Raw genomic sequence first — 18440 nt, 5'->3', positions numbered from 1 at the left:
ATATAAGGAGCCGCGCGTCGCCGCCATTTTCACACGTGCATTGAGATTCATAGGGAGAGGACGTGGCTGGCGTCCTCTCCGTTTATAGAGAAGAGAGTGAGACAGTAGAGAGAGACACAGTAGTAATTTTGGGGAGCATTAGGAGGAGTACTACTACTTGCTGAAGTGATAGATAGTGTGACTGTATTATCTGACTTGTGGGGGAGACACTGACAGTGGGGAGCAGTTAGAGTCTGAGAGCAGGACTCAGGAGTACATATAACGTACAGTGCACACTTTTGCTGCCAGAGTGCCACACTGCCATTGTGACCACACTGACCACCAGTATAATATATATTGTGATTGTCTGCTTAGGAGTACTACTTGCAAGTTGCTGATAGTGTGACCAGTGACCTGACCACCAGTTTAATAATCATCACCAGTTTAATATATATATATATATATATAATTGTATATAATATATATATAATATTGTATACCACCTACCCGTGGTTTTTTTTTCTTTCTTCTTTATACATACTACTATAGTAGCTTACTGTAGCAGTCTGCGGTGCTGCTGAGCTGACAGTGTCCAGCAGGTCCGTCATCAGTCATTACATAATAAATATATCTACCTGTCCGGCTGCAGTACTAGTGTGATATAATATATATTGATTTCATCTCATTATCATCCAGTCTATATTAGCAGCAGACACAGTACGGTAGTCCACGGCTATAGCTACCTCTGTGTCGGCAGTCGCTCGTCCATCCATAATTGTATACCACCTACCCGTGGTTTTTTTTTTCTTTCTTCTTTATACATACTACTATAGTAGCTTACTGTAGCAGTCTGCGGTGCTGCTGAGCTGACAGTGTCCAGCAGGTCCGTCATCAGTCATTACATAATAAATATATCTACCTGTCCGGCTGCAGTACTAGTGTGATATAATATATATTGATTTCATCTCATTATCATCCAGTCTATATTAGCAGCAGACACAGTATGGTAGTCCACGGCTGTAGCTACCTCTGTGTCGGCAGTCGCTCGTCCATCCATAATTGTATACCACCTACCCGTGGGTTTTTTTTTCTTTCTTCTTTATACATACTACTATAGTAGCTTACTGTAGCAGTCTGCGGTGCTGCTGAGCTGACAGTGTCCAGCAGGTCCGTCATCAGTCATTACATAATAAATGTATCTACCTGTCCGGCTGCAGTACTAGTGTGATATAATATATATTGATTTCATCTCATTATCATCCAGTCTATCTTAGCAGCAGACACAGTACGGTAGTCCACGGCTGTAGCAACCTCTGTGTCGGCAGTCGCTCGTCCATCCATAAGTATACTAGTATCCATCCATCTCCATTGTTTACCTGAGGTGCCTTTTAGTTGTGCCTATTAAAATATGGAGAACAAAAATGTTGAGGTTCCAAAATTAGGGAAAGATCAAGATCCACTTCCACCTCGTGCTGAAGCTGCTGCCACTAGTCATGGCCGAGACGATGAAATGCCAGCAACGTCGTCTGCCAAGGCCGATGCCCAATGTCATAGTACAGAGCATGTAAAATCCAAAACACCAAATATCAGTAAAAAAAGGACTCCAAAATCTAAAATAAAATTGTCGGAGGAGAAGCGTAAACTTGCCAATATGCCATTTACCACACGGAGTGGCAAGGAACGGCTGAGGCCCTGGCCTATGTTCATGGCTAGTGGTTCAGCTTCACATGAGGATGGAAGCACTCAGCCTCTCGCTAGAAAAATTAAAAGACTCAAGCTGGCAAAAGCAGTAGCACCGCAAAGAACTGTGCGTTCTTCGAAATCCCAAATCCACAAGGAGAGTCCGACTCCAATTGTGTCGGTTGCGATGCCTGACCTTCCCAACACTGGACATGAAGAGCATGCGCCTTCCACCATTTGCACGCCCCCTGCAAGTGCTGGAAGGAGCACCCGCAGTCCAGTTCCTGATAGTCAGATTGAAGATGTCAGTGTTGAAGTACACCAGGATGAGGAGGATATGGGTGTTGCTGGCGCTGGGGAGGAAATTGACCAGGAGGATTCTGATGGTGAGGTGGTTTGTTTAAGTCAGGCACCCGGGGAGACACCTGTTGTCCGTGGGAGGAATATGGCCATTGACATGCCTGGTGAAAATACCAAAAAAATCAGCTCTTCGGTGTGGAAGTATTTCAACAGAAATGCGGACAACAGGTGTCAAGCCGTGTGTTGCCTTTGTCAAGCTGTAATAAGTAGGGGTAAGGACGTTAACCACCTCGGAACATCCTCCCTTATACGTCACCTGCAGCGCATTCATAATAAGTCAGTGATAAGTTCAAAAACTTTGGGTGACAGCGGAAGCAGTCCACTGACCAGTAAATCCCTTCCTCTTGTAACCAAGCTCACGCAAACCACCCCACCAACTCCCTCAGTGTCAATTTCCTCCTTCCCCAGGAATGCCAATAGTCCTGCAGGCCATGTCACTGGCAATTCTGACGATTCCTCTCCTGGCTGGGATTCCTCTGATGCATCCTTGCGTGTAACGCCTACTGCTGCTGGCGCTGCTGTTGTTGCTGCTGGGAGTCGATGGTCATCCCAGAGGGGAAGTCGTAAGCCCACTTGTACTACTTCCAGTAAGCAATTGACTGTCCAACAGTCCTTTGTGAGGAAGATGAAATATCACAGCAGTCATCCTGTTGCAAAGCGGATAACTGAGGCCTTGACAACTATGTTGGTGTTAGACGTGCGTCCGGTATCCGCCGTTAGTTCACAGGGAACTAGACAATTTCTTGAGGTAGTGTGCCCCCGTTACCAAATACCATCTAGGTTCCACTTCTCTAGGCAGGCGATACCGAGAATGTACACGGACGTCAGAAAAAGACTCACCAGTGTCCTAAAAAATGCAGTTGTACCCAATGTCCACTTAACCACGGACATGTGGACAAGTGGAGCAGGGCAGGGTCAGGACTATATGACTGTGACAGCCCACTGGGTAGATGTATGGACTCCCGCCGCAAGAACAGCAGCGGCGGCACCAGTAGCAGCATCTCGCAAACGCCAACTCTTTCCTAGGCAGGCTACGCTTTGTATCACCGGTTTCCAGAATACGCACACAGCTGAAAACCTCTTACGGCAACTGAGGAAGATCATCGCGGAATGGCTTACCCAAATTGGACTCTCCTGTGGATTTGTGGCATCGGACAACGCCAGCAATATTGTGTGTGCATTAAATATGGGCAAATTCCAGCACGTCCCATGTTTTGCACATACCTTGAATTTGGTGGTGCAGAATTTTTTTAAAAACGACAGGGGCGTGCAAGAGATGCTGTCGGTGGCCAGAAGAATTGCGGGACACTTTCGGCGTACAGGCACCACGTACAGAAGACTGGAGCAACACCAAAAACGCCTGAACCTGCCCTGCCATCATCTGAAGCAAGAAGTGGTAACGAGGTGGAATTCAACCCTATATATGCTTCAGAGGTTGGAGGAGCAGCAAAAGGCCATTCAAGCCTATACAATTCAGCACGATATAGGAGGTGGAATGCACCTGTCTCAAGCGCAGTGGAGAATGATTTCAACGTTGTGCAAGGTTCTGATGCCCTTTGAACTTGCCACACGTGAAGTCAGTTCAGACACTGCCAGCCTGAGTCAGGTCATTCCCCTCATCAGGCTTTTGCAGAAGAAGCTGGAGACATTGAAGGAGGAGCTAACACGGAGCGATTCCGCTAGGCATGTGGGACTTGTGGATGGAGCCCTTAATTCGCTTAACAAGGATTCACGGGTGGTCAATCTGTTGAAATCAGAGCACTACATTTTGGCCACCATGCTCGATCCTAGATTTAAAACCTACCTTGGATCTCTCTTTCCGGCAGACACAAGTCTGCTGGGGTTCAAAGACCTGCTGGTGAGAAAATTGTCAAGTCAAGCGGAACGCGACCTGTCAACATCTCCTCCTTCACATTCTCCCGCAACTGGGGGTGCGAGGAAAAGGCTCAGAATTCCGAGCCCACCCGCTGGCGGTGATGCAGGGCAGTCTGGAGCGACTGCTGATGCTGACATCTGGTCCGGACTGAAGGACCTGACAACGATTACGGACATGTCGTCTACTGTCACTGCATATGATTCTCTCCCCATTGAAAGAATGGTGGAGGATTATATGAGTGACCGCATCCAAGTAGGCACGTCACACAGTCCGTACTTATACTGGCAGAAAAAAGAGGCAATTTGGAGGCCCTTGCACAAACTGGCTTTATTCTACCTAAGTTGCCCTCCCACAAGTGTGTACTCCGAAAGAGTGTTTAGTGCCGCCGCTCACCTTGTCAGCAATCGGCGTACGAGGTTACTTCCAGAAAATGTGGAGAAGATGATGTTCATTAAAATGAATTATAATCAATTCCTCCGTGGAGACATTGACCAGCAGCAATTGCCTCCACAAAGTACACAGGGAGCTGAGATGGTGGATTCCAGTGGGGACGAATTGATAATCTGTGAGGAGGGGGATGTACACGGTGATATATCAGAGGATGATGATGAGGTGGACATCGTGCCTCTGTAGAGCCAGTTTGTGCAAGGAGAGATTAATTGCTTCTTTTTTGGTGGGGTCCAAACCAACCCGTCATTTCAGTCACAGTCGTGTGGCAGACCCTGTCACTGAAATGATGGGTTGGTTAAAGTGTGCATGTCCTGTTTATACAACATAAGGGTGGGTGGGAGGGCCTAAGGACAATTCCATCTTGCACCTCTTTTTTCTTTAATTTTTCTTTGCGTCATGTGCTGTTTGGGGAGTGTTTTTTGGAAGGGCCATCCTGCGTGACTCTGCAGTGCCACTCCTAGATGGGCCCGGTGTTTGTGTCGGCCACTAGGGTCGCTTATCTTACTCACACAGCTACCTCATTGCGTCTCTTTTTTTCTTTGCGTCATGTGCTGTTTGGGGAGTGTTTTTTGGAAGGGCCATCCTGCGTGACACTGCAGTGCCACTCCTAGATGGGCCCGGTGTTTGTGTCGGCCACTAGGGTCGCTTATCTTACTCACACAGCTACCTCATTGCGCCTCTTTTTTTCTTTGCGTCATGTGCTGTTTGGGGAGTGTTTTTTGGAAGGGCCATCCTGCGTGACACTGCAGTGCCACTCCTAGATGGGCCAGGTGTTTGTGTCGGCCACTAGGGTCGCTTATCTTACTCACACAGCTACCTCATTGCGCCTCTTTTTTTCTTTGCGTCATGTGCTGTTTGGGGAGTGTTTTTTGGAAGGGCCATCCTGCGTGACACTGCAGTGCCACTCCTAGATGGGCCCGGTGTTTGTGTCGGCCACTAGGGTCGCTTATCTTACTCACACAGCTACCTCATTGCGCCTCTTTTTTTCTTTGCGTCATGTGCTGTTTGGGGAGTGTTTTTTGGAAGGGCCATCCTGCGTGACACTGCAGTGCCACTCCTAGATGGGCCCGGTGTTTGTGTCGGCCACTAGGGTCGCTTATCTTACTCACACAGCTACCTCATTGCGCCTCTTTTTTTCTTTGCGTCATGTGCTGTTTGGGGAGTGTTTTTTGGAAGGGCCATCCTGCGTGACACTGCAGTGCCACTCCTAGATGGGCCAGGTGTTTGTGTCGGCCACTAGGGTCGCTTATCTTACTCACACAGCTACCTCATTGCGCCTCTTTTTTTCTTTGCGTCATGTGCTGTTTGGGGAGTGTTTTTTGGAAGGGCCATCCTGCGTGACACTGCAGTGCCACTCCTAGATGGGCCCGGTGTTTGTGTCGGCCACTAGGGTCGCTTATCTTACTCACACAGCTACCTCATTGCGCCTCTTTTTTTCTTTGCGTCATGTGCTGTTTGGGGAGTGTTTTTTGGAAGGGCCATCCTGCGTGACACTGCAGTGCCACTCCTAGATGGGCCCGGTGTTTGTGTCGGCCACTAGGGTCGCTTATCTTACTCACACAGCTACCTCATTGCGCCTCTTTTTTTCTTTGCGTCATGTGCTGTTTGGGGAGTGTTTTTTGGAAGGGCCATCCTGCGTGACACTGCAGTGCCACTCCTAGATGGGCCAGGTGTTTGTGTCGGCCACTAGGGTCGCTTAGCTTAGTCATCCAGCGACCTAGGTGCAAATTTTAGGACTAAAAATAATATTGTGAGGTGTGAGGTATTCAGAATAGACTGAAAATGAGTGGAAATTATGGTTTTTGAAGTTAATAATACTTTGGGATCAAAATGACCCCCAAATTCTATGATTTAAGCTGTTTTTTAGTGTTTTTTGAAAAAAACACCCGAATCCAAAACACACCCGAATCCGACAAAAAAAATTTGGTGAGGTTTTGCCAAAACGCGGTTGAACCCAAAACACGGCCGCGGAACCGAACCCAAAACCAAAACACAAAACCCGAAAAATTTCAAGTGCACATCTCTAATACTAACCTGTCTGCCAGCCCCTACAGTAGGTAAGATCTTCCAATTAAACTACAACATGATCATCACATGGCTTGCACTCACCGGTAGTGTGCCAGTAAAGATCAATACTGCAACTATTACTACAGATGTGTCCTCATAGATTGTTGTTGTGGTATGCAACATTTTGGTATGCCGCGTTATTATTATTATTATTATTATTATTATTATTTACCCAACACTAACTGCTAAGTGTGTGTGGGAAAATCACACAAGGGCTTATCCCCCTTCTCCCCCCCCCAGGAATAGTTTTGTTCATGTTTCCAGCATTGATGAGAAAATAACATATCTTACTATGCCTCCTTTATATTGGAACAGCTCTTTTAGTATCACATTTCAAATTTATATTGAATCATTTAATCTCCGTTTATATTTCCAACAGGAAAGGCTGAAGAACAGACAAACATTGTTGTTTATTTGGCAATATCTGGAATAATATGTCTTCTTCTGTTTTTTCTCATTATCTACTTTTGTTTGAGGTAAAAAAGTTTTTTCTTTTTAATTATAATATGATATAATATGAATTGACAGATTTATCCAGTTGTAACATAGATTTTAAACTTCCCGAACAGAATGTCAAATGAATGTGACACAGGTTCTGGAAATGAGAAGTTGTAGGGTGAGAGTGTCCCCCTGTGGTGTATACTCTGCTAGAACATTCATACAAGGAACAAGGGCCCTCATTCCGAGTTGATCGGTCGCAAGGCGAATTTAGCAGAGTTACACACGCTAAGCCACCGCCTACTGGGAGTGTATCTTAGCATCTTAAAATTGCGACCGAAGTATTCGCAATATTGCGATCACAAATTACTTAGCAGTTTTAGAGTAGCTCCACACTTACTCTGCCTGTGCGATCAGTTCAGTGCTTGTCGTTCCTGGTTTGACGTCATAAACACACCCAGCGTTCGCTCAGACACTCCCCCGTTTCTCCGGCCACTCCTGCGTTTTTTCCGGAAACGGTAGCGTTTCCATCCACACGCCCCTAAAACGCCGTGTTTCCGCCCAGTAACACCCATTTCCTGTCAATCACACTACGATCGCCGGAGCGAAGAAAAAGCCGTGAGTAAAAATCCTATCTTCTTAGCAAAATTACTTGGCGCAGTCGCAGTGCGAACATTGCGCATGCGTACTAAGCGGATTTTCACTGCGATGCGATGAAAAAGAACGAGCGATCAACTCGGAATGAGGGCCAAGGTTCTGCTGCCTGTGCTAACGTGATTAAAGTGATACTGTCCTCTCTTGTCCTGAACCAGTACATACTACAACCAGCATGTTGGAATTCTACGATTAGACAATCCAGACTAAATAATGGTCACAGTAGGCAAATCTGGGATTTTATACAGTGCCCAATGGAATGCCAATCATTGTTGGCTGACAATTGGTCAGTGATTGGTACCCTGATGTGTGGCCCTCACAGGTCTGGTAATTTTTGTGAAGTGTTGATTATTGTTATTATTATTATTATCCTTCATTTATATGGCACCACAAGGGTTCCGCAGCACCCAATTGCAGAGTACATACTGTATGCACATAATCAAAACAGGAAAACAGTGACTCACAGTTGAAGACAATACAGGACAAGTACAGGGTAACTAAATATAACTTCATCAGCAGATGACACTGAGATAAGTATCAAGGTGGCCGAAAACTGCAGAATTTGCAGGCAGTTGAGGATTATTAAAGTAAGAATAGGATAAGCAAATGAGGGAAGAGGGCCCTGCTTGTGAGAGCTTACATTCTAAAGGAATGATCATACAGTAGGAGATTCTTGTTTGACCATTCATACTATTTATTCATTGACTGAACATGGAGGAAGCAGAATTTTGTAGCCTAAACTTATAGTTAGAGGATTGCAGAGTTCATGTCTAATTGCTGTTATTAATTTATATTGACTATATATGCTGCTTCCATGATACTGATTTGCCCCACAATCTGACTGTTACCCCTGTATGTAGGTGACAGGTAAACATTTATCCTAATGAGATGCAATACAATGTTCCCTTACTTACCGTGTTATATTTTTTAACAGAAAGAACAAATGTCAGCAGTCACCAAGCAATGAGGTATGTACTTACTGATAGCAAACATTTATACATTATTGTGATATAATGAAACAATTGTGAAGCAATGAATACAACAGTAGTGTGTCTCATTCAGTCATTCAAATCTGATTTATTGGCAGCAAAGCAATAAATGCCTGTGACCAATCGGGTGCTGGCACCATCAAACTGTTAAGCTTATATTGTACACAGCCCAAGATCGCGTGATAAATTACCAGCGCCGTCCAAAGTGTGCAGGGGGGAGTACAGAGTGTGCAGGGGGTTCACGATTTCTAGCTGCTGGTTCGGTTGGTTATACAACCTATCTCCTGAGGCTTCTACCTGCAGAGGTTAAATTGTGCTTATTCAGCGTGGATATTAAGGAATGATTCAATGCTTCTGTCTACCGCTATGTCCTGGGCATGTGCAGTGTAGCCAAAGTTTTATATATTGCTTGCTCATGGTGTGCTTCTGATCCGCCAGATATTTATAAATAGCGAGCACCATGAGCGATATATTTACACTAGCCGAAAGGCTCTGCCTAAATGTCACAAATTGTGTGACAGATGTTCTCAATCCTCCCTGGATCTCTGCAGGCCTACCAAGGAGTTTTACTTGTAGCGGCTATAATCACTTCCTCCTCCTCCCCTTCACTCCTTTTCCTTCTCTTCTTTTTGTTTCAGTTTATTTCCATACCTCCACGCACCATTGTTTTATTATATGTATGTTTTATTATATGTTTCTTTCCTGTAATCTGGTTGGTCACTGTACTATCTTGCTTATAGGCCTTTAACAGACCAACTTAGTCAATGGTCTTACAGAATGTGTTCAACTTTTGTCAGGCTTGGAATACAATAGAATCCCAGCAGCAATGTTCCCATGCAGTTTATACCTTTAGTTCGTCATTATTTTCCGTAGGTAACCGAGGACATTGTGGACCATTCATTGGCCCAGATTTATCAAGCTTTGGAGAGTGATAAATTGCATGGTGATAAAGCACCAACCAATAATTTTTCAATTACAGCCTGTCACATGGCAGTTAGGAGCTGATTGGCTGGTACTTTATTACAATGCAATTTATCACTCTCCAAGGCTTGAGAAATCTGGGCCATTGTGTCTATAAGTTCTGGTTAATGGTTCGTCATTACAGTAGTGCTCTGTGCAAGTGGAGAGGTGTGAATGTATTCCATGCATAGCAAAGGGTACTTTATTTAGATTGATTTGAACATATTGCTGTCGGCCAATACCAATCACCTTGAAAGGTCCCTTTTGCATTGTACCGTACATAGGGGCTAATTCCGAGTTGATCGCAGCAGGAAATGTTTTAGCTGTTGGGCAAAACCATGTGCACTGCAGGATGGAGGGGGGGGGGGGGGGGGGGGCAGATATAACATGTGCAGAGAGAGTTAGATTTGGGTGGATTATAGGTTTCTGTGCAGGGTAAATACTGGCTGCTTTATTTTTACACAGCAATTTAGATTGCAGATTGAACACACCCCACCCAAATCTATCTCTCTCTGCAAACATCTGCCCCACCTGCAGTGCACATGGTTTTGCCCAACTGCTAACAAAAATCCTGCTGCGAACAAACTTGGAATTACCCCCCTACTTTGCTCTTTAGCTCATTTACAGTACTTTTGAGAACAAATTCTCCCAATACTTAATTCTGACATTTAAATATTTTTTTAGACCACAGAACTCCAAGAAGCCACATACACGGATCTAGTGAAAAGTGGTATGTCAACTCCTTATGACACTTTAAAGGTAATTACACCATTAGATACTGTATGATTGTACAGGAAATATGTAATACTTATTTGTTTTGCTGGCTGAATGGTAAACTATATTATCTCCAAATGAAAACCGATTTAATTAAAATTAATAGTAATACATGGACATAATCATATATCATTAACCTCATCTAAACATTCTTGTCGTAGTGCTCCCTTAGATGTGCCTGCGCTTTGGCTTCTACAACATTTCTGCCAATTCTCTGATAACATGTTATTCCTGTCATGCGTGGCAGATCCTACTTCACTCTTCAAGTCTTTAAATCAGTGCTTCTCAACCTCTGCCCATTGATACATCAGTATGGCTGCACCAGTGTGAGCAGTATGGGAGGAAGTTACATAAGTTTAAGAGGGAGATTTTCATATAGCATTTAAATCCGTGTTTCCGAACCTCAGTCCTCAAGGCACACTAACTAGCGGCGTCACTTACCCCTATGACACCTGGTGCAGCTGTAAGTGATCTATGCGTGCACATGCAAACAGGGCGTGTAGCTTCAAGGGACACTATAAGGCCAGGTTTTAAGTTTACCCACACTTGAACACGTGAATTAATTTGTACCTCATTTATTTTGATTTACGCATCTGTACTTAAGCATGAGTATCCTTAAAACATGGAGTGCTAGTGTCAGTGGCATCACTATGAGGGTGCAGGCCGCAACCAGTTGTCACTTGCCAAGGGCTGACACCGAAATGCCAGCTCCTGCTCTGTGACTGTCACATTACGTGCAGCACCCGGCTTCTGTCACTGTGTAGGAGCTGGTACTGCAGCCACAGCAGTCTCCTTAGTCAACCCACATCTTCTGGATACCCGGAGTGATAAAAAAGGGGTTCAGGATCTAAAGCCGTGCCCCAGCCTGAGAAGCCATGCCCCCTCCCATGAAGCCACACACCCTTTTTACAGGCACGCGCATAGATCACTGACCGCTGCAGCAGGTGTCATAGGGGTAAGTGACGCTCCAGGTTAGCGTGCTTTGAGGACTGATATTGGGAAACACGGTTTTAAATACTCTCCGAAAATCTCTCTAAAACTTATGTGACTTCCTCCCAAACTGATCACACCGGTACAGCCTTGCTGATGTATCAGTCTCTGATCAATGCTGAAATACTGTATGCATTTCTCCAATTTTGCACTGGTATCAGATCATAAAATTGACAGTTTACATGGAACTAAGCTAAATTATGTGTTTTGTGGGTCACAGCCTGCGTCATCAGATTGGAAACTTACAAAAATGACAAAGAAATGGTTTCCAGTAGATAAAATATCTTTTGGTGGCCAATAAAATATCAACACCACCAGAGGCCCATGAGAAAGCAAAAACTGTCACTCCAATATATATCCCAAAACTTATCAATGCCTTTAATTATGGGCAAGCAAAGCCATTGTGGGAGATAGACTCCGTATATCAACATCCTTTGGTCGTCTGTTTAATACCCTTGAACATCAGTCAGTGGTTCTGTACTTAGCAGCCGGCTGGAGACCAGAAATAATTGGACAACACACAGGAGATAGAAGCTCAGCAAATCATTTCTGATCTGACTCATTGCTTTAGGAGCCTTTATTTATACACAAATGAACAAGGAATAACGGCATGGCAGTGTGTTAGCCAATCAAAGTACACCATGTGCAAAGATAAACAATGATTTAATGAAACCAATTATAGCATTCCTGTATATATATTCTCATCACTGTTTGCTCATTCATTTAATGAGAAGGCCTTTCTCTTATCGTCATCTGGACATTAATCTTGAAAGCCTTCTTTCCATTGTCACCGGGACATTCCAAAACATACTCCTTTAATGTTCTCATCATGCAATTAAAGTTTTATCTTAGCCTGGGAGTTAACTAAATGTCCTTGTGACTGCAGCTGGAGAAATCATATTGCTCTTAACAAATAGTTTCTCACAGAAATATCTATGTAATTAATTTAAGGAAATTACATATACTAACATATAGCTGGCTCTGTTCATTAATTATACCAAATATCAATACCAAATTATGAAACGTAAAATCACATAACTGCTTATTGGGTTGAAACTTATTATATAGCATTATACATGCTTTTAGTTATTAAATACAAAGCTTACAACAGTTATAAAGATGATTTTATATTTAAAACTGTTCTAATTCCTTCAAAACTCTTGAAGGTCTTTTTCTGGGTGTCTTGCCAATATCTGGGAATCTTGCCCCAAAAAAATACTATCTAGCAACTATAAATCTGCATGAGTGAATTTCTTTAGGCTTATTAGCCTAACAAGCTAATAGGGAGTTGCTTGCCCTTAAAAATTATCTTTCTAACAAGCTACTATTTCTTATCAATAAGTTTTGTTTATGCAAGTACAAAAATTCACTTAATAAACTAGGATAGGTAGGATTAATAACCCATATATGCACCTGAGCTGATCTTTGACCATTATCAATATGTTGGAGTGCATATTTCTTATACAGGTTGCTAGGGCTAAGGGTCTCATGCATATATCATATTAATGTCAGCATTACTTATAAACCTATAAAAAATAGCTTGAAATACATCTTGAATGGCTGCCATTATACAAAATGGCTGATTTAACATAATGCTGTCTCTTTCACCATCCAATAACAACATATCATTACAATATGTATCAGCATCAAGGCACAGGCAGTGGGAACCGCATGTAGTCAGATCCCCATCGCAACAGCTGTTTTGGTGTGTAACCACCTTTATCAAGGGTCTGGCATCCTATAGGCTGTTGCAAGTGATGATGGACACTAAAAATGGGCATCTCAGCACTTGTAGTGGTAAATTTAGTAAAGCGTGAGTGTACTAAAGAGGAGGTGTTGTCCATAGCAACCAATCATATTATACTTAGCATTTATCTAGCACCTTCTATCTAGAAGATAATAGCTATAATCTGATTGGTTGCCATGGCAAACATCTCCACTGTTATAAACATGTACGTTAGCAAATATGCCAATAACTCTCTGCCGCATGCTAGTGCACAAGGAAAAGACTAAGATTAGCATTCACATTTTATCGCTCCCACTACTACTGCCATCGCAGTAATGTCAGCTCTGAATCAGGCCCTATGTCAGAGCGTGATATAATATTACATAAGGTATACCACAAATCAATCACTGATTTCTTTCTTTCTGCACTACCTCATATTACACCACTTACCGCCATCTCCATAGACTTCTGTGTTAGGTGGCCTTAGTTTATGAAGTTTAGAATTTCACCATAAGCGAATATTTCCCCAGGATGGTGTTAGCTGAAACCAGCAGTGGGCATAGAGGACCATTGTAGGTGAGGTGCTGTAACATCTGTAGATGAACGTCAAAATGACACAAAAATGATTCTTTAAATGTTTTACTACCTGACATCATGATGCAGTAAAAACACTATATTGTTCAATATTTCTCATTTTCTCTTACAGCCTGTAATCACAGTCACAGGAAGGATGAGAGCCGCAATTCCTGAATATGAAAATGTCAATGTTTGAAAAATAAATTAATAAATAAAACACGTTTCGTACAACTACAGTATACTGAGGACAGGTTGTCTATCACAATCCATATATACTTGAAACCCTCACACCAGAACTAACACATTGTCTGATATTAAAAATGTCATTATATTCTCTTCTTTCCCTTATACTCTTACATTAGTGCAATACACCTGTTTTTCCTTTTTGCATTATTTGATACATACTATAGATTTTTCATTTGTTGTTTGTTCTAGAATACAAAGCAAATATAATTATTGGGAATATGTAATTTTGATGTATTCAATCATTTGAACGTCACTGTATTCTGTTTCTTCTCTGTCTATGACATGACATAATTATTTGCATGTGTTCTTTTTTTTTACCAAATCTTATTAAAGAAACCAAACTTCAATTTAAGAAACTGAGGGAATCTGCGCTTAATAGTGTAGTTTTATTGGATTAATATGGCAGAAAGGAGCAGAGGACGCTTCTGGATGAATCAGAAAAATATCTCGTATTTAATAGGTTATAGTATTTTATCAAGTCTACACTATAATATTGCATTAAACTTAATCACAGCAGGTGTTACTTCATCGCCTACCAACAACAAATGTAGGAGGTGGTTATAATAATGTGAGTCAACCGTGTATATATGGGCAAAAATATAAAATAGAAATAAAAATATTGTTAATGTCCAGTTAAAATATAAAAGCTATATTTCTAGTAGATAAAAGGCAGTATAAGCACTTGTGAGTTGGAGAGAAAACAAAACAAAAACAAACAAGTAGTAATTTAAATTTGAAAAATAACAAAGAATAAGTCTTATTTCTTGATCTAGAGATAATCATCAATAAAGGTAAAATACACACAATAACTTATATTAAAGAGGTAGATGGGAACAACATATTACAAACAACTAGTAACCACCATAGAAAATGGGTAGCAAACATACCTGAAAGGCAATTAAGGAGATTACAATATACAGTATCTGTACATAAAACAAAAACTTCTACCCAATCGTACAATAAAAATTGGGACATAATATTAATGGATGATAAACTCAAAACGTTCATTCCAAATAAGCCAAACATTATTTATAAAAAAAGGCAAGAATCTTCAACAAGAATTAGTAAGACGTTACATTACCAATGAAAACACGAAAAAACAGGCATAACAAAAGGGCGCCATTATTGTCTGCAGCCTGCAAAAACTTAGGAAGAAAAGTTCCAAACTAACAACTGAATTTAAATCAAGTCAAACAAATAAGATTTATCAAATTGAGCACCACATCTCATGTGAATGGAAGGTGAAAACTACCTCCTGGAATGTGAGTGTGGCTACCAATATATTGTACAGAAAAAGAGGAAGGTTAAAACACATTAATGATATAACAAAGAAAAAATCCTGCACCAGAACCAATATTAGATGAGTGAATATTGCTACAAGGGGTTAAACGTTAAATTTCCATTCAAATATTGATATTTTAGTGCTGGTGCTACCTACTGATCTGAAAATGTATACAATGAAGAAAAATTGTGGCAGAGATCAGTTTACCTAGGTGCACTCTCCCCCACTTTTTTTTTTTTATAGATCTATTTTATGATATTCTTATTTTAATAATTAAAAATTTGTGTTTTTGTTTTATTACAAACATAAAGTACCAATACCCACATGGAATGTCATCCTTTATTCATAATATCCCATATAGTATTATAATGGCCTAAACATTAGGCCACACAAAGCAAAATATTAAAAAAATGTTTATATAGAAATAGAAAAACGTGAAAAGAAGAATTGTTTATTAGACAGATTTCTGTCTCGTGTGAAAATAAAAATAAATTACATTTCTTAAAACCAAATTGTGTGCCGCCTATTGTATTTAATATCTTTGATGTCACTCTTATAATGAGTATAAAGATTCTAGGCTCCAATTATTTATGTGTCTGCACCCGATAAATATCTGTGTGCTATCCTAATACTAAATTATATCTGAACAATGTGTTCCTTCCAAATGTACCGCACTCCAATTACATGTAGCAATGTGAAAAGAAATGAATATGATAAATAACACTTTCTGTCCAGGTTTCAATGTTGTTACTATATCTGCTTATATTCATTTATTTATAGACAGTATTGTGTTTCAATCTCCCATTGCTCTGTATATATTGTTAACACTGTGTCAATAAGTTCCTCTGGCAGTAGTGAATTTCAATCACATGTTGCTTTACATGCTGTGACTGGCAACAATTGTTGCTGTTATGTGTCAGTATAAATTCTTCTTCCTATGCTGCACATAAATAAATAGTGATTGCTTCCTGCTCTTTAAAACATGAAAATAATATGGAAGTGTCCCCCCTCCAGTGATATAATATATGACTGCTTCTTATATACAGGATGAGTACTGGGGGATAAAATTTGCAGATCCCCTCATCTCACACTTTTTATATATAAATTCAATGATTTTGCAGTTGTATTCTGTATATATCTATGGGGATGAGGGTTGTAATCAGCCGTTAATCCCTGTTAAATCACCCCAGCACTCTTGGGTTATTGAAGAGCTGGCTATGTCAGAAAGTAAATTACAGTCAGTGTAGAGGTGGATTTGCTCTCTTATATATGAAGCCCACCAACTGGCATACTCTGCATGATTTGTATATTTAACATCACGATACACATTTCTGACAGCCTAGATGTAATCATCTGCCACTGCTGCCCTCCACCCACAATCACATATCACTCTGCATAGCAATCTCGGGTGACACTTCCTCTGTATACATGTGTCCTCTCAGGTATGTAACTAATACATTAATGTGCGGTACATTGGTAATTAGATTAGGAGCTTAGAGTTCTACACATAAACATTAGCGGGCATGGCTAAACCTATGCACATTTCGCTCTTTGTTAGAGCTCTAACATTTAAAATGTTGACAGGTCAAAAAGTAGACACGATTTAAAAAATAAATAAATTGGTGTGTAGGTCGACATAGGTTGACCTGGACACCGTATAAGTGTATCGCATCCCCTCGCTGCGCTCAGCACACTATTATATTCTCCCTTCAGGTCCACTGGGATGGTAAAGTATGAACAAATCGGTTTCAATGAAAAAATCATGTTGTCTTTTTAACCTGTTGACATTTTAAATGTCGGTATTTTGACCATGTCGACATTTTTAATGTTAGAATTTTGACCATGTTGGTATTTTGACCATGACAGTATTTTGACTGTTGGTCAATGGTTGTCGGGATTTTGAGCGTAGGTAAATTGACTGCATACCAAGCTATACTATCCCCAAATTAAAAAAGTGATTTCATAATTAATCATACATCATTACCCTCATCTAAAAATACTTGTCTAAGTGCCCCCTTAGATGTGCCTGAGATCTGCGCTTTGCTGCTTACAAAACTTTTGCCACTTCTCTGATAACCTGTTATTCCTGCCATCAGTGCCGTAACTAGACATTTTAGCGCTGTGTGCAAGAAACGGCACCGGCGACCCCACCCCCTAAACCGGTGGCAGTGCAAAAAATATATGGGAGTGGCTTAATGGGAAAGGGGTGTGGCCACAAAATAATACCAATTCATATAATGGTGCACAGTAGTCTCCATTATTCAAATTACGCCACACAGTAGCACCACTACACCAGGTAGAGCCCCTTTTATGTATTTATTATTTATTACCAGTTATTTGTATAGCTCACACATATTCCGCAGTGCTTTACAGAGAAAATTTGCCCATTCACATCAGGTCCCTGCCCCAGTGGAGCTTACAATCTATATTCCCTACCACACGTACAGACACATTCACGCTAAGGTTAATTTTGTTGGGAGCCAATTAACCTGCCAGTATATTTTTGGGATTGTGGGAGGAAACCGGAGTACCCGGAGGAAACCCACGCAAGTACGGGGAGAATATACAAACTCCGCACAGTTAGGGCCATGCTGGGAATCGAACGCATGACCTCAGTGCTGTGAGGCAGTAATGCTAACCATTACACCATCCGTACTGCCCTTTTACACCTTACGGCAGACAGCGTTCCCTTTTTACATATTACTGCAAAGAGCAGCCTCTTTTTACACATTACGGCAGACAGCGTCCTCTTTTTTACACATTCTGGCAGACAGAGTCCCCTTTTTTTACACATTACGGCAGACAGCGTCCACCTTTTTACACATTACAGCAGACACAGTCCCCTTTTTTACACATTACGGTAGACAGTGTCCCAATTTTTACACATTACAGCAGACAGCATCCCCTTTTTTACACATTAAGGCAGACAGCATCGCCCTTTTACACGTTACGGCAACAGTGTCTCCTTTTTTACACATTACGGCAGAGAACGTCCCCTTTTTTACACATTACGGCAGAGAGCGTCCCCTTTTTACACGTTACGGCAGACACCGTCCCCTTTTTAGAAATTATGGCAGACAGAGTCCTCCTTTTACACATTATGGCAGGCAGAGTCCCCCTTTAACACAGAAAGGCAGGCAGACCACCCCCCTTACACCCCCTCCTCCTACCCTTAGGGTGTAGTGTAGTGTAGTGAAGTGTACTGTGGTATAGTGTAGTGTACTGTAGTGAAGTATAGTGTAATAAAGTGTAGTGTAGTGTAGTCACTTATGTGCTGCTGCGGGAGTGCGGGCGTAGGCAGCTTCAGCCACAGGGGTCTTGTGGTCGGCAGCGGCTTACAAATTGCTGGGGAGGGGGGCCGGGCTGCCGCTGGGCCATTGAGAAGGCTACCTG

The 18440-nt window shown here is 41.8% G+C and overlaps 1 protein-coding gene across 1 annotated transcript in view; it reads left to right on the top strand.

Moving 5' to 3' along the window:
* LOC134966970 (B-cell receptor CD22-like) overlaps positions 1-15515 on the top strand; it is a 60986-nt gene extending 45471 nt beyond the window's left edge. The window contains exons 6-9 of the mRNA XM_063943980.1: positions 6792-6888; positions 8439-8472; positions 10138-10212; positions 13650-15515. Coding sequence (XP_063800050.1) covers positions 6792-6888; positions 8439-8472; positions 10138-10212; positions 13650-13715 — 272 coding nt within the window. The 3' untranslated portion in view covers positions 13716-15515. The remainder of the gene's footprint in view (positions 1-6791; positions 6889-8438; positions 8473-10137; positions 10213-13649) is intronic.
* Positions 15516-18440: the final 2925 nt, after the last annotated feature.

The sequence above is a fragment of the Pseudophryne corroboree genome, chromosome 10, assembly GCF_028390025.1.
Source record: "Pseudophryne corroboree isolate aPseCor3 chromosome 10, aPseCor3.hap2, whole genome shotgun sequence".
NCBI classification, from domain to species: Eukaryota; Metazoa; Chordata; class Amphibia; order Anura; family Myobatrachidae; genus Pseudophryne; species Pseudophryne corroboree.
This window is presented reverse-complemented; position numbering and strand designations above follow the sequence as displayed.